The sequence below is a fragment of the Rhamphochromis sp. 'chilingali' genome, assembly GCF_963969265.1.
Source record: "Rhamphochromis sp. 'chilingali' genome assembly, chromosome: 5".
NCBI lineage: Eukaryota > Metazoa > Chordata > Actinopteri > Cichliformes > Cichlidae > Rhamphochromis > Rhamphochromis sp. 'chilingali'.
The window spans coordinates 31670965-31685250 of NC_137932.1; the positions used below are offsets into that span (position 1 = coordinate 31670965).

Here is a 14286-nt window from a genome sequence, read left to right on the forward strand (position 1 = left end):
AGGTCGTGTGCTGCGAGACTACGCTGATCAGCTGGCTGATGTCTTCACAGACATCTTCAAGTCTTCACTGAGCCAGATGATCGTCCCAGCGTGCTTCAAGTTCACCACCATCATCATGGTGCCAAAGAAATCCTCAGTACCCCAAAAACTGTTTGACAAACTCAGCAAGTTGGGACTCAGCACCTCTGTTTGAAACTGGATACTAGATTTCCTGTCAGAGAGGCCTCGGTCCGTCCGAATCTGCGACAACATCACCAGCACCATCAGGCTTAGCACAGGAGCTCCTCAGGGCTGTGTTCTCAGCCCACTTTTATTCACCCTCCTGACACACGACTGCACCACACTACACAGCTCTAACCACATCATCAAGTTCGCTGAAAACACAACTGTGGTTGGACTCATCAGCAGCAACGACAAGTCACCATACAGAGATGAGATTCAACAGCTGGCGTCCAGGTGCTGCAAGAACAACGTGTCACTGAATGTGGAGAAAAACCAAGGAGATGATCGTTGACTCGGTCCACCCACACTCAGCATGCGCGGTTCCATGGTAGAGACCATTAACAGCATCAAGTTCCTGAGAGTTCACATCTCAGACGACCTCACCTGGACCACCAACACCTCCACCATCATCAAAAAGGCCCAGCAGCGCCTCCACTTCCTGAGACGCCTGAAACGGGCCAACCTCTCTCCTCCCATTCTCACCACATTCTACAGGGGCACCATAGAGAGCGTTCTGACCAGCTGCATCTCCGTGTGGTTCGGCAACTGCAATTTTGGCGATCTCAGCAAACTACAACGAATTGTTAAAGTAGCTGCCAAGATCATCGGAAATCTCTCCGTTTGCTAAAGGACATCTACCACAACCGCTGATATAATAATAAGGCCTCTGGCATCATGCTTGACCCCTCACACCCCTCACATGGACTCTTTTCTCTCCTTCCATCCAGCAGACGCTATCGCAGCATTGGGGCCCGATCCTCCAGACTGTGGAATATGTTTTTCCCACAAGCCATCAGACTCCTGAACTCACTACCAGACCTCCCCCCCACCACACACACCCACACAAACTGTTAACCAACTCTTTTGCACTTTACATACCACTGCCTCTGTAAGACATGCTGCTCTATGGACAATTTTGTTTTACTCCATTTTATAAGCTGCTACACTGGTCACTTTAAACCACTCCAAACTGTAAATTGTAAATTCTAATTGTAACTTCTCTTGATCCCCTAAGACTTAAGTGTATATTTATTTTCCTCTCTTTTTATATCTATTTATTAGCTTTTTTTTAAACTGATGTAACCGGAGACTTGTCGCCTCATCTCTCTGTATGCTGCAATGGATATAGCAGAGATGACATTAAAGTTTAGTTTGACTTTGACTTTGACTTTGGTGGAATTACCGTGGCTCCTAAACATTTCTACTTTGCCTTAACATCACTTACAACCACTGAGTGTGGAATATCTTGGAGGGAAGAAATTTTACGAACTGAGATGGGTTGCAAAGCAGTTTGCAGAACAACAACTACACAACAACTTTGAGCAAGTTAAAACAGCTCAAATAGATAGTGTGCTCTATATGGCCAATTGGATCTGCAGAATGTTGGCTTACTCTACTATGTGGGCTGGGCACTGAGATAAGATAATCTGCTGGGATTGTGGTTGAACTTGACTTCATGCCCTCCTGAACTGTGCTGAATTTTTTCACTTTGTGCTAACACTAGAAAGTACACAGCATTTGAAAGATTTCAGCTTTCTTCAGTATCATAAAATACTTTCTTTAGAGAGCGTCTTCAACTATTTGACTTTTGATAGGAACAACAAAACAAAACCAAATTCAGTGTCAATTATCAAATTTTCTCATCTTGAAAATTCACCATACCATCGTCCAGCCTTGTCTTCAGTCTTGTTTTTAGGTGAAAAGAATATGTAAATTACATACAAGTTTCCAAGTTTTCTTATAATTTCTTATAATATAATGAATTTAATGTAATATATTTTCAGTCTCCCATCACTCTCTCGAACTAAAATATCGAACTACAATATTACCGTCTTGAAGGTTTATGTGACCTCCAGCTCTCCCTGCACTGTGTCAGTCACTCTGCACTCTCCGTGTTCCTGAATCCTCCCCCTTGCTGTTTGCCAGTGTGACGAGCTGTCTGGGCTAATTAATTTTTCGGACTTCTAATGCCTTATCCTACTCTTTGATGTTACAACCAGGGTTATTTCTGTACATACTTGTATACAGAAATAACCTATGAAAAAAACTTTTTGCCAAGTTTTATTCCCAGGAGAAAAAGCTTAAAATAGATGTTGCTATTTTAATCTGTCTGCTATATTTGAATTTTCTAAATAAAAACACAAAATATTATGAAAAAAATGTAGAAATGTAGCCACTGAAACAACAGGAGAAATGTTCATGATACTTAAGTTGTCTATAATAATGTCAGTAGAATTACACTCTCAGTACTTATTCTAATATTTAAAAAAATGATTTTCCCATGTAGTTAAACATAAACTGCTTGATTAGAAACTTGTACATAACATTCTACTAATTTAAAATGTTAAAATTCTATTTTGTTGACAGGACAGATTAAGATGTTGGGAAGGCTAGAAGGAACTAGGGATGGGAATTGAGAACGGGTTTTTGGAGAGAACCGAATCCTGGTAGTTCAGTTTGAATTGTTAATCTGCTTCAGAACAGCCGCACTAGATGCCATCTTTCATGTTTGCTGTGCTTGTGGGCATCATTCTTCTTTTTTAGCCTAAACTAGAACACCTGTCAGCATATTGTAGCCTTGGCATATATGCTTCCTATGTGCCTGTGGTAAAGAAAAAAAAAGTTTGACAAGTATTGTAAGTATTAGTTCCAGTGACATCCCTTGAAATACATACTTTTCTATTTAACCCCTAACCTTAAGCAATACACCATTACCCAAATACTTGGGTGTACCTAAAACTAAATTTTGTCCAAGGTCATACAGATATTAACTGCTGCTCTCCAGCTCATTAGTAATTATAGGTTAACACTTGTTTATTGGATAAGAAGCATGGAGCAGTAATGACAGTAACAGATTTCACAACTCTTAGAGAAATTATCTTTTGCTCAAGGGTTTACATGGTTAATGTTTTTGAATTATGCACACAATAAAATCACTGCCTCAATAAATCAGTATTTTGTACTTGAAAAATGACCTTGGTATTTAATTATAAAACTGTCAATTCCCATACAATATTTCCCCAAATTCATTATCAAAATAAATAAATAATAGATAAGAAATAATAATAATGGCCTTTTCAATAATGGGCCATTATTGAAAAGGCCCATTATCTTTAATGGGCCTTTTCAATAATGCAATCTGTTGTTATAACAGCTTATGTATAAAATGAAGAATACATTTTATAAAATGAATATTAGCTTGTAATGTTTGAGCAAATACTGACTTCTTCCTAGCAGCACGGCGGTTAGCACTGTTGCCGCACAGCAAGAAGGTCCTGAGTTCAATTCCACCATCAGGCCGGGGTCTTTCTGTGTGGAGTTTGCATGTTCTCCGGCTTCCTCCCACTGTCCAAAGACATGCAACTTGTGGGGATAGGTTAATTAGATAACTAGGTGTGAATGGTTGTCTGTCCCTGTGTGTTGGCCCTGCGACAGACTGGCGACCTGTCCAGGGTGTACCCCGCCTCTCGCCCTATGACAGCTGGGATAGGCTCCAGCGCCCCCCGCGACCCTGAAAAGGATAAGCGGAAGTGAATGAATGAATGGATGGACCTTTTTAAAATTATGTGAAAAATAACTAACTTATGAAATCCTTATGATTTTTCATTATATCATAGGAACATGTAAAAAATAGTATAAATAAAGGTTCAAGGTTCAAGGTTCTTTATTTGTCACATGCATAGTTATACAAGTATAACACACAGTGAAATGTAGCCTGACACGCTCCTCGACATGTGCAAAAATTGGGGGGGGGGGGGTGTAGAGGAAGAACACTATATATATATATACATACATATAGTATATACACTGGGTGAATGTGCAGTAGTAGCAGCAAGCAGGTGAATTCTGTACATTAATATGAATAGACATCTGACTATTTTACAGGATAGACAATATAAACATATTTAAAATTAAAGGAATTGAAATGTACATTGTGCCTTGGTTTAGAGTGTCTGGAAGAGAGTCCTGTCTCAGTCAATTATAGATGATGTGAGAGGGCGGGTGTGTGTGTTTAGGGCACGGATGGCTTGGGGATAGAAGCTCCTCTTGAGTCTCTCTGTCCTTGCCCGGAAGATGCGGAACCTTCTACCAGATTGCAGAAGTTGGAACAGTTTGTTGCCTGGATGGGACGGGTCCTTCAGTATCTGCGCTGCTCTAGTCCGGCATCTCCTGGTGTAGGTGTCCTGAAGCGGGGGGGAGAGCAATCCTGAACCTTGAACCTTGAACCTTGAACCTTGAATGTATAAACCACTGCATTACATATACATATATCAGTATAGGGTTGCCTAGAAAACTGATACTAAGCTATTAATTAAGATTAAAATAATAATAATGGATTGCATTTATATAGCACTTTTCGGGGCCCTCAAAGCGCTTTACAATTCTACTATTCATTCACTCTCACATTCACACACTGGTGGAGGCAAGCTACAGTAGTAGCCACAGCTGCCCTGGGACAGACTGACAGAAGCAAGGCTGCCATATTGCGCCATCGGCCCCTCTGGCCATCACCAGTAGGCGGTAGGTCAAGTGTCTTGCTCAAGGACACAACGACTGAGACTGTCCGAGCCAGGGCTCGAACTGGCAACCTTCCGGTTACGAGACGAACACCCAACTCTTGAGCCATGAATAAATAATATTGATTTAGGCACTCATTTCAAAGAATATAATTACAGACAGGTCTGTTTTTGCCTCCTTGAGCTTATACACAACTTAACACAGCACTACTGTGGACAGACGGAAACACAGCTCCTCCTCTCACTGAAGTAGTTAATGTTCATAATGATTATTATGATGACGGTATCATATGAAGGTCAGTAGAGCTCCCATTTAAACCACAGTTATTATAATTTTTTATTTTCTAATTAGCTTTTAATTTGTCTTGACATTCTGTTTTTATGTCACTTTAGTTTCCACAGTAGATTTTTTTTATTTCAGATTATTATTTTTTATCATTTGAAAATGTTTAGTTTTAATTTAGTTTAAGTTTTTTTCAGTGTACGTTTTATTCATTTCTTTTTTAGTGACAGGCAAGATTTATGAAAATTAGTGCATGTGTTACAATAAAAACACAACTTTTTGGAAACAGTGGACTCGCAGTCTTATAAGCATTCAGACTCAAAAAAGTCTATCAGTGACTCACTAATAGAGAAGTTGTAATGTTTATTTAGTTTTACATAGCTAACAGATACCAAAACTAGGGATACTTCCTCTACATTTGTATTTCATTTTGGTTAGTTTTAGAAGTGGACAAAATTGTTTCAGTTAGTTTCAAAAATATTGTAGAAGTATAGTTTTTATTTTAATTTGACTTAACCTCTAGTTCTAGTTTTGTTTTAGAAACTATACTAACCTAAGTTTGAGCAACATTTAAGTAATAAAAATATAATTAATGTTAACCTTTCAGCTTAGACATTTACCATTTAACTGTTAGTTTTCGTGATAGCCACATTACATTGGGTGACATTAACGTAGGAGCTAGCACATTACAGGCTGGGGATATAATATTAAGCTCAGTATTGTATAGTGATGAAATCTGAAAAGTCTTGTACATAATTATAAGCAGTCTGCTTTCCCTGATAGCCTTTTACCATATCTGCAAACATTCCTGTTTTGCTGTTTTCTACCAGAAAACTCTTGTAATTTATATGACTGTTAAATTTTATTATGAATAACTGTAGCATCCCTGAGTTTTAAGTGTTCATTTGCACCAATGGGAACCCCATTGGTGGTTGTGGGGGTTGAGCTGAATGGGGTTAAAAGTGTTTCAGCAGTCAACTTCTGTACAGAAATGAAGACTTTTGCCATCTTAGCTGTTCTTAGCTAAGAACAGCCATCTTAGCTGTTCTTAGCTAAAATGGCAAAAGTTTCTTTAACTCTTATTGCAAAGACACAGTAAAGAGCAAGAGTTAAAGAAACCCCAAACTAGCAAGATGAGCTTTTCAACAGACAAAAGCAAACCATGACAAGAAATATACCGTAGGACCTCCAAAACACAGGTTTAGGATCCAGGAATATGGTTTGGTTTGTTTATGGAACTACACGTCAGGTTGATGCAGTCTGCAACAACTTGAATGGCGTGGAAGGTTGTGGTGTAGGGTTAAGAAGGTTTTCTGGTTACATCGTAAGTTAGAATTCAGAGTTCCCACAGAAGTCTAAATCCAGTCGTATGTTTCACCTCAGAAGGTCACTATGAGTGAAAACATGTTTGGGTCAGGTTTTACTTTCTACTCCTCAGTAATTTTGACTTGGACATCTTTTTGCACGTCCAATCACTTTAATTTCAATAATGACTACTGTTAGGTTTATATTGTTGGATTGTGATGTATGTTTAGAAATATATACTCATATATGCTTATATGAGTATATATAATCGATTGCATATTGATAGGCTGTCTGATCCTTAGTAGTGTGCCTTCCAGAGGGTTCTGGCATGCACACACACCCTAAGGTCATGAGAGAGGTCGTACCTTCTCTTACTGATTTATGGTATAGGAGGACACCTACTCTGTATCTGTTTAATTATAAGAGCCCTTTGTTTAGGTGGACCGCTAGACTCCTGGCACCAGCTCTGGGGAGTCGTTCACAGGGTCACATCTTGACACACACACAAAAACACACACGCATACCTACACATACACACAGATGGTACTCTTTGTTCACGTGTATGCCTATGTAAGATGTCATATGTTAATGAACCTATGCATATTCATGTAACCACAACAAAGAGCAGTGCTACGGGGGAGCTAACTGAGAGTGACTGGGGTTCGAGCGTCAGGAGCAGCGCTCGTCACAGTTCTCTCCCTCGTGCACGAGATCACACAAAGAGCTCTGCCTGGTGTCCAGTGCTTTTTGCCATTGTAGTAGAATTGTTTCTAATTGTTCCAGCGAGGGGTTTGTGCTAAACAAACCTATCAACTACCTGTCTTAGGTGTAGGATTTGGTTTAGGTTACTATCTTAAAATCCACCCGGTCAGTGCCAAACCAGCTACAATTAGGTTTGCCAACAAATATTCTGCATTTTATTCTGCAATCAAATATTTAAAACATTCGCTCTATCACAAAATTTGTGAGTGGGGTGTGGGGGTTATACCCTTGGCAGAACATAATGCAAAGCTGGATTTTCACAACAAACGTTGTTAGAGACTGTGCTGCTGGGGAGCTAACAGAGTACTAGCCACCTTTACTTTTAATACCAGAATAGGTGTGTGGTGTAGGACAAGGTGTAGCTCTCACTGCACCAGTAAGAGGGAAAAGCGAGAGAGTGGTGAGTGATTACTATATCACCTAACACATAAGCTGTGAGAGACATAAGCTACAAGCTGATGTAAGCAGAACAACTGAAGGTAGATGGTTTTCAGAAATCTCATCTGTCTGAGTCTTTTAGAATACAAGTCTTTAGTTCTATTAACTCCTTTAGGCTGTATTTATCATTTATGTAAAACTATCCCAACGTAACAGGTGGCTAATAACAAACCTGGGCTAGCATAATGGTTGTAGCATATGTTTGAAAATTCAAACCTTCCTGATTCTTACTGTAGGTCTTCTTACACATTTTTTTTTTTACCTTTTGCTTATTTAATAATGTGTTGGTTTGAACCTAATGTGGACTTATTGAACATAGTGAAAAATTAGGTATTTTAAAGAAAACTCAAATACTAGTAGGGGTTGGACCAGGAAAGCTCTTTCTCCACCTCTTCCACCATCACCACCTCCATCTCACCTCAGACAGCAGTGAGGTGTCACCTCCCTCTTTCACACATCACTCAGCACATTTATCACACACAGTTCCTTTTTTGTCTCTCTGTGCTCACCTGGCCTCACTCTCATACGCAAGTATATTTTGTCTTATAAGGACTGCCACAAAAAAGAATAGAGAACAAAGCTGACAATTCTGCAGGCACAGAAATTGTTGCCCCGATTATGTCTCATTACTCACTTTCTTTAAAGCTTCAAAGGCACGCATGTTTAAGACTGCACACACTCTGAGCATGTATTGGCTCAGTGCAGATATTTATACATAAGTGTGCTGTGACTGTTGAGATTCATTTGAAATGCTTTAGTGAAACCAAGAAGTGAGTGTGATAGAGTAATTTGAGCTTTGCGAAATTACACAAGTGAAATTGGAGCAAAAGCTTTTTGAGCTCCCTCAGCAATGTAATGTGATTACATTACATAAACATGTTCGTACACTGTCACGAAATGACAAATCTGAAGCACCGAGTTGGGATTGTTTTCGAAGAATGATAAAGCTCAAAAATAACATGCAGATCTCGCTCTTATAAATGGATCGATTTGAAGCAGACAGTAATAAAAGTCTCAGACTCTGACAGAAAACCTGACTTTTGAGTTATGGATGAGCTCAATCATGTGACTTCAAAATGCAGTGTCCACCACCAGTTTATTCTGCTGTTCACATAATCCCAGAGTGGAATAACTCCTTTCTCCTCACACTGAAGTAAATTGTTTACTGAAAATGAAGCAAACAATTGCAGGGATTTATTTATCTAGAAGCCTCAGATTTTTATCAAGCTCCCTGCTGTGAAACAGTACATTGCGACTATTTGATTGTGCTGGATTATTGTGTTTGTGACAAGATAAAGCACATCTACAATAAGCTGCAAATTAAAACTGAAACTGTTCTGGTTGCGGAAACCAGGCAGGAGTTTCACAGTTTCACTGGTGCGTGTCTTGATTTAGTGATTAAATAGACCAATACAATATTTGCGCTGCAGCTTTAAATAATTGTATAATTACTTTTGAGGCATAAGCTTATAGCTATAATGTGTGCATTATTAGTTTAATGACTTTACCATACAGTCACAATAAATACACATATTTGGACACATTACCTAAAAATCTAAACCAGGCAAGGGAAATAAATGATGAACAACAAAAACTATACTATTTTTTTTATGTCTTTCATATATACTTTCAATGCAGGATCCTCATATAAAAAAGAAAGCCCACCCTCTTTTATGTATCAGGGTAAAATGAGAAATTATCTGGTTCTAAAACAATTTAAAGAGAACATCAGCTGAAGAATAACATGAAATATTTTACTATGTAATTGTTGTGTTGTTTTTCAAAAACTAAACCAAAATCCAGAAACAGGGTGGGCAGTATAGTCTCAAAATTGGAGGAAGATATTTCAAGAAAATCTGCAATAACAATATTTCTGATGATATAGAGAAAAAAATTGTGAACATTTCATGGACTCGAGTTTATAGCCTTTATAAGTGCAAGTAAATGAAGACTATTTTCGATCCATCTTTCCCAAACATCTACTGTCACTGAGGACAGATTTCCTCATTTGAATTTGAATTTCCATTGAAATAAGGTCCCATTGTAGTGCAATATTAGTCGCAATATTAGTTTTAAATAAAAAATGTAGATGGATAACATGAGTGTGTGTAAAACTTTGGTTTAATTATAACTAAAGTAAATACTGTATCTAGTAACTCTGAGCCGACAATATTATGACAGAATACAACTGAAAAATATTTTCTATTTTCTGCTTTTCCACCATTTAACTGCATTATTATTGTCCATCCAGCATTTTTTCTTCGTGTCATCTAGAGTGTCAGTAGCACGTGTAACCAGTGAGGCTGCTAGTTTTTTGTCTTTCACAGCCTGGTTCTATGCAGCAGTATGTTTTTGCCTCAAGTAATGAAACATGTTAGCTAAGTTGTGCTGCCGTGCTCTGTTTAAAGAAAGGACCTTTCAGACCCTTCCAAACAGACTCTACTTGTTCAGTCTTTTTCTAACTGTTCTTTAATCTCCTAGGACCTGGCGTCCACATATGTGGATATCACATTTTGGGTTGTCTAGACCAAAATAGTCAATTTTGCTCTACAAGCCCATATGGAAAAGAAATAGTAAAAACTTATAAAAGACTTGCATAAGATGTGGCCTACTTCATATAGTGAATCATACAAGGCTTATATGATTTACTCATGAAAGTGGCCACTTTCTCATTACTTTCATATATTGTTTTAGTAAGTATCCAAAACATACAAGTTTCATTTATATAATTTTTCAAGGGATCTTATATCTGTTTTCACTTTTGTATGCTTTTCATACAGGTTTCACACAAGACAGATACAAACTTTATAAGTTTTATATATATCTTTTCCATATGGGAGGGCCTGATATCCATTTACGAGGATGTTATACTGCCACTGTTCTGTCAAAATTTACAGTGAATGTCCTCTTATGTGGATCTCGTTTTTTCTCAAAAATAAAATCAGGTAAAAAAAATAAAATCACGCAATTCTTTGTTTTTACATTCATCAGGTCCAATCAGCCCAAATAGCAAAGAGAAATTAAAAATGCATGCCATGAAAGAGTTTGGGTCTTAGGAGGTTAACAGTGAAGTTTAACATCTGAAAAGTAACTTTTGATTCATTTCCTTTATTCTATTTATTTTTGTGCTTTTTCTTTGATCATTGCACAATCTTACCTTGGGGTGAAAATGCCAGAACACCCTCTTCTGGGAAGATTAATAGCTGTGTTAAATGTTTTCCACTTATGAATAATTAAATAATTAAAATAATTAATCTTAATGTTCTATTAATGAATTTTGTTGTCATTGCCTTTTTTTCAGAATTGCTTTTAATTTCGTTTTTAGTTTGCTTGACATCATCACTGGTGTGATAACTTTGACCTACCTCAGGATGCCTTCAGCAGCCATTCCTGAAAAGAAAAAAAGTTATAATGTACCAGTGGCATTATAACTTTTTTTTGATGTAGTCTGTGGCGCAGTAATGGCTAATATAACAGGAACAGGTTTAAGGTAATTGTGGAAACCCCATTACCCAGTGACACATCTTTTTATTTCTCATTTGGAACAGTTAAATTTTTCTCAACGAGTCACCTTTTACCTGGGTGAAGCCAAGAGATTGATGCATATTTTTCATGCTTCTGTTTGCATCAGACCCTTATAGCATGTAGCATTATTTGGTCATCCCTTGCCTTTGCTGGGCTGCACTGCTGTATCATTTGGCACCTTATACATCAGTAGTTCTGCCAATACTTTCAACTTAATAATGAATGGTTGTGTAACAACAACCAACAGGCTTCTATTATAATCTGACTTCTGTGTGATAGACTAATGCTTACTCACTTTTATTGTTCCAGCAGGCTTATTGAATTCCTCCTGTGCAATTCTTCTTGGACTTACCTCCATGCTCTTGTCACTGTGACGTCTTGTTTGTGCTGTACAATCTGATTAATGAAAAAATTAGTACAGAGCAGCATCAGTCCTGTCCGCAGCTGTGAGGTGGGTTCATATTAAAAAGTAAAGCAAATAGAACAAAAATGAAAGCTGGTATCAAAGAACGTATAGTGAGAAGCAGGACATTTGCTTTGAAGTTACTGGACTCCTGTGCCTTCCATGGTATGCTACTTTAATTGCAGCTAATATCTAATACCTCTGAATTCTGTGCAGGATGGCCGTGTGGCCTTCATCGGGCACCAGCTGGGCGGTGTGTCCTTCTCACCCAACAGCCGTGACCAGCAGGTCAAGTTTGCTCGTGCTGTCCAAATCACATACTACCTCCGAAATCATGGACCCGTGGTGCAGGATGCTATTGCAGAGCGCTGGGAGAATGAGTTCTGTGCCCTGGCCAGTCGACTGTCCACAGCCGAGGTCCCCCATGCAGCAGACCAGCTCCACATCCAGTCACTCACATCCTTCAGTCTGTGGCGGGACTTCCACCAGACGGGCCTGCTGGCCAAGGGTGAGGTGTTGGTCAGTCTGGTGCTGGTGCTCCTGGCCGCCACCATCTCCAGCTCTATGCGGGACTGCCTAAGGGGGAAACCTTTCCTGGGACTCCTGGGTGTGCTGACCATCTGCATTGCCAATGTGACGGCTGCAGGGATCTTCTTCATATCAGATGGGAAGTTCAACTCTACACTACTGGGGATACCATTCTTTGCAATGGGTGAGTGGCAATATGGGTCATAACAGAAAATGTGTGTTCATGTGTGTGTGTGTATACAGTTGTTTGGGTAAAAATGCTTATCTTAGGTTCACACTGATAGTGAGTTGATTGTGGTTTGCAAATTGTGATGGGCAACACTGCTGCAAAGTAATAAGCATGATATGTGTTTGTTTGGCTGATCTTTATCACCACAACCTTTCTCAAGGCAATCCTATCCTTACTGAACAGAATTTCAGGTTGAACTCCATCAAAATCCAAACCAGAATTTACCATGAAGTCACGTCCAATATAATTAAAATCTAAATTTGAATTCAAAGTTATGTTTAACTTATGGCACATTTCAGTCATTTGATAGTCTTGATTCACTGCAGGAACTCCTTTTTGTGTTTTTTAAAAATTTTTTGTCTGAATCATGAATGCCCAGGTCATCAAAATTCACGAGTTTCTACTGCAGTGATGTTGTGGGTTTTTATTTTTAAGTGAATGAGTTATTGTTTGCAAATGTATACATACCACCGTGTACAGTAAAAAAAAAAAAAAAAAGACATTTACTCTTTTCTCTGTAGAGATCACACTGAAGTCCCATCCAAACTAGAGGGCAAAGCAAGTTCACTGAAATACTGTGAAGGTGCATCCTTATCTGGTAGCACAAGACTAATTAACGCCTTAAAGCTTTTGTGTGATGAGACTCACTACCAATAAGTTATGCCCATGAGGTCCAAGTCATCCTTGGTGATGACTCTATCCTATGGGATTATGTCTTTATTTTAAAAATTGTGTTCCAGAGTCTTAGCAATGAGACAAAAAACATTCTAACATTCTAACTGAAAATCAAAAATGTATTTCCTTTTATTTTTATTTTTTTTACAAAAAAACCCTACAAAAATCAAACAGTTTGCTAACATACTAGCTTGCTGTTCCTGTTAGCTAAGGCCATATACATCTTTCAAATAACAAACTATAGTATAGGATGCCAATGCAGTAAAATGTTAATGCAATGTAAATCTAAGATCTAATCTAAGAAAAACATTTACTCAGTATTTCATGGTATCGTAAGTTACATGTTGTAGAGGAGAATTTTCCCCTCCAGCAGGCTTGTTTTTGTTTTGTATTTTTTATTTGTTTGTTATTTTTTGTTTTTTTAGAAAATTACAGAATATGCCTCGATTGCATAAAGTGTCATAAGATTTTTTTTTCCCCTGTTCAATCCTTTCAATTTTATTAGAAAAATAGAAAGCAGTACAATACAATATCAGTATTTTAATCCTTGACATTGACAACTAAAAATGCAGGTACTGAACATTGCAAATTAACATAAATATTACTTCAAAAAATGACCTGAATCACATTGTTTCTTAATAACCAGTTATCAGTATAAACCTTAAGCTACAGTCCCACACACCAACACAAATCCCTATCCTTATGAAGACACACATATGATCTTTGTTTTCAAACTTACCTATGAACACAAAGTCGACAACACCAAGCAAAGATGAAAACCAGCACAAAGAGACTTCAAAGCGATTGCCACACTGACTCTACTTTAGAAATATGAACAGGTAGAATTGGAGGCTGTGGCCTGACTTCTAATCAGTCTGTTACCTGTTGAAGTTCACTCTGGCTGCTGGCTGTTGGGTATACACTTAGCTTTATCATCACTCATTTTTGGCTAGCTTTGCGTTGGTGTGCAGATAACTAAAGAAACTTTGTAACATGATTAATGATAGAAATGTAAGTGTAATTTTAGTAATGAATTTAGTTCAGTAATGGGTTGCTGTGTTATTGAAAAATGTAGTGTGATTACAATAACTCAACAGTGTTTGCCAGTAGAAAACCTGCTGAATCAGCAACATGCTAGCAGTGAGATGTGCATTTTCAGGTATTCTTGATGCCAAATTGGTTATCAGTTTTGGATGATGTGGCAAAGAAGAAAGATTCTTTTTGGTTTGTAAAGGTAGGAGTAGGGCTGGGCAATATGGCCTAAAATCCATATCACTGTATAATTTGAAGCATGTATCAGGGTCATCAGCATCCTTATGTATGAATTCTGACCTCGAACCGATTTTATGTAGTACAAGGCGCGCAGAAATCTGTCAAAAAATGTTTTAGTACAACTTTA

At 38.1% G+C, this 14286-nt stretch overlaps 1 protein-coding gene across 2 annotated transcripts in view; it reads left to right on the top strand.

Moving 5' to 3' along the window:
• Positions 1-14286, top strand: part of ptchd4 (patched domain containing 4) — a 71012-nt gene that overhangs the window by 15460 nt on the left and 41266 nt on the right. For both annotated transcript variants that reach the window (XM_080882383.1, XM_080882384.1), the window contains exon 2: positions 11672-12167. In XM_080882383.1, coding sequence (XP_080738509.1) covers positions 11672-12167 — 496 coding nt within the window. The remainder of the gene's footprint in view (positions 1-11671; positions 12168-14286) is intronic.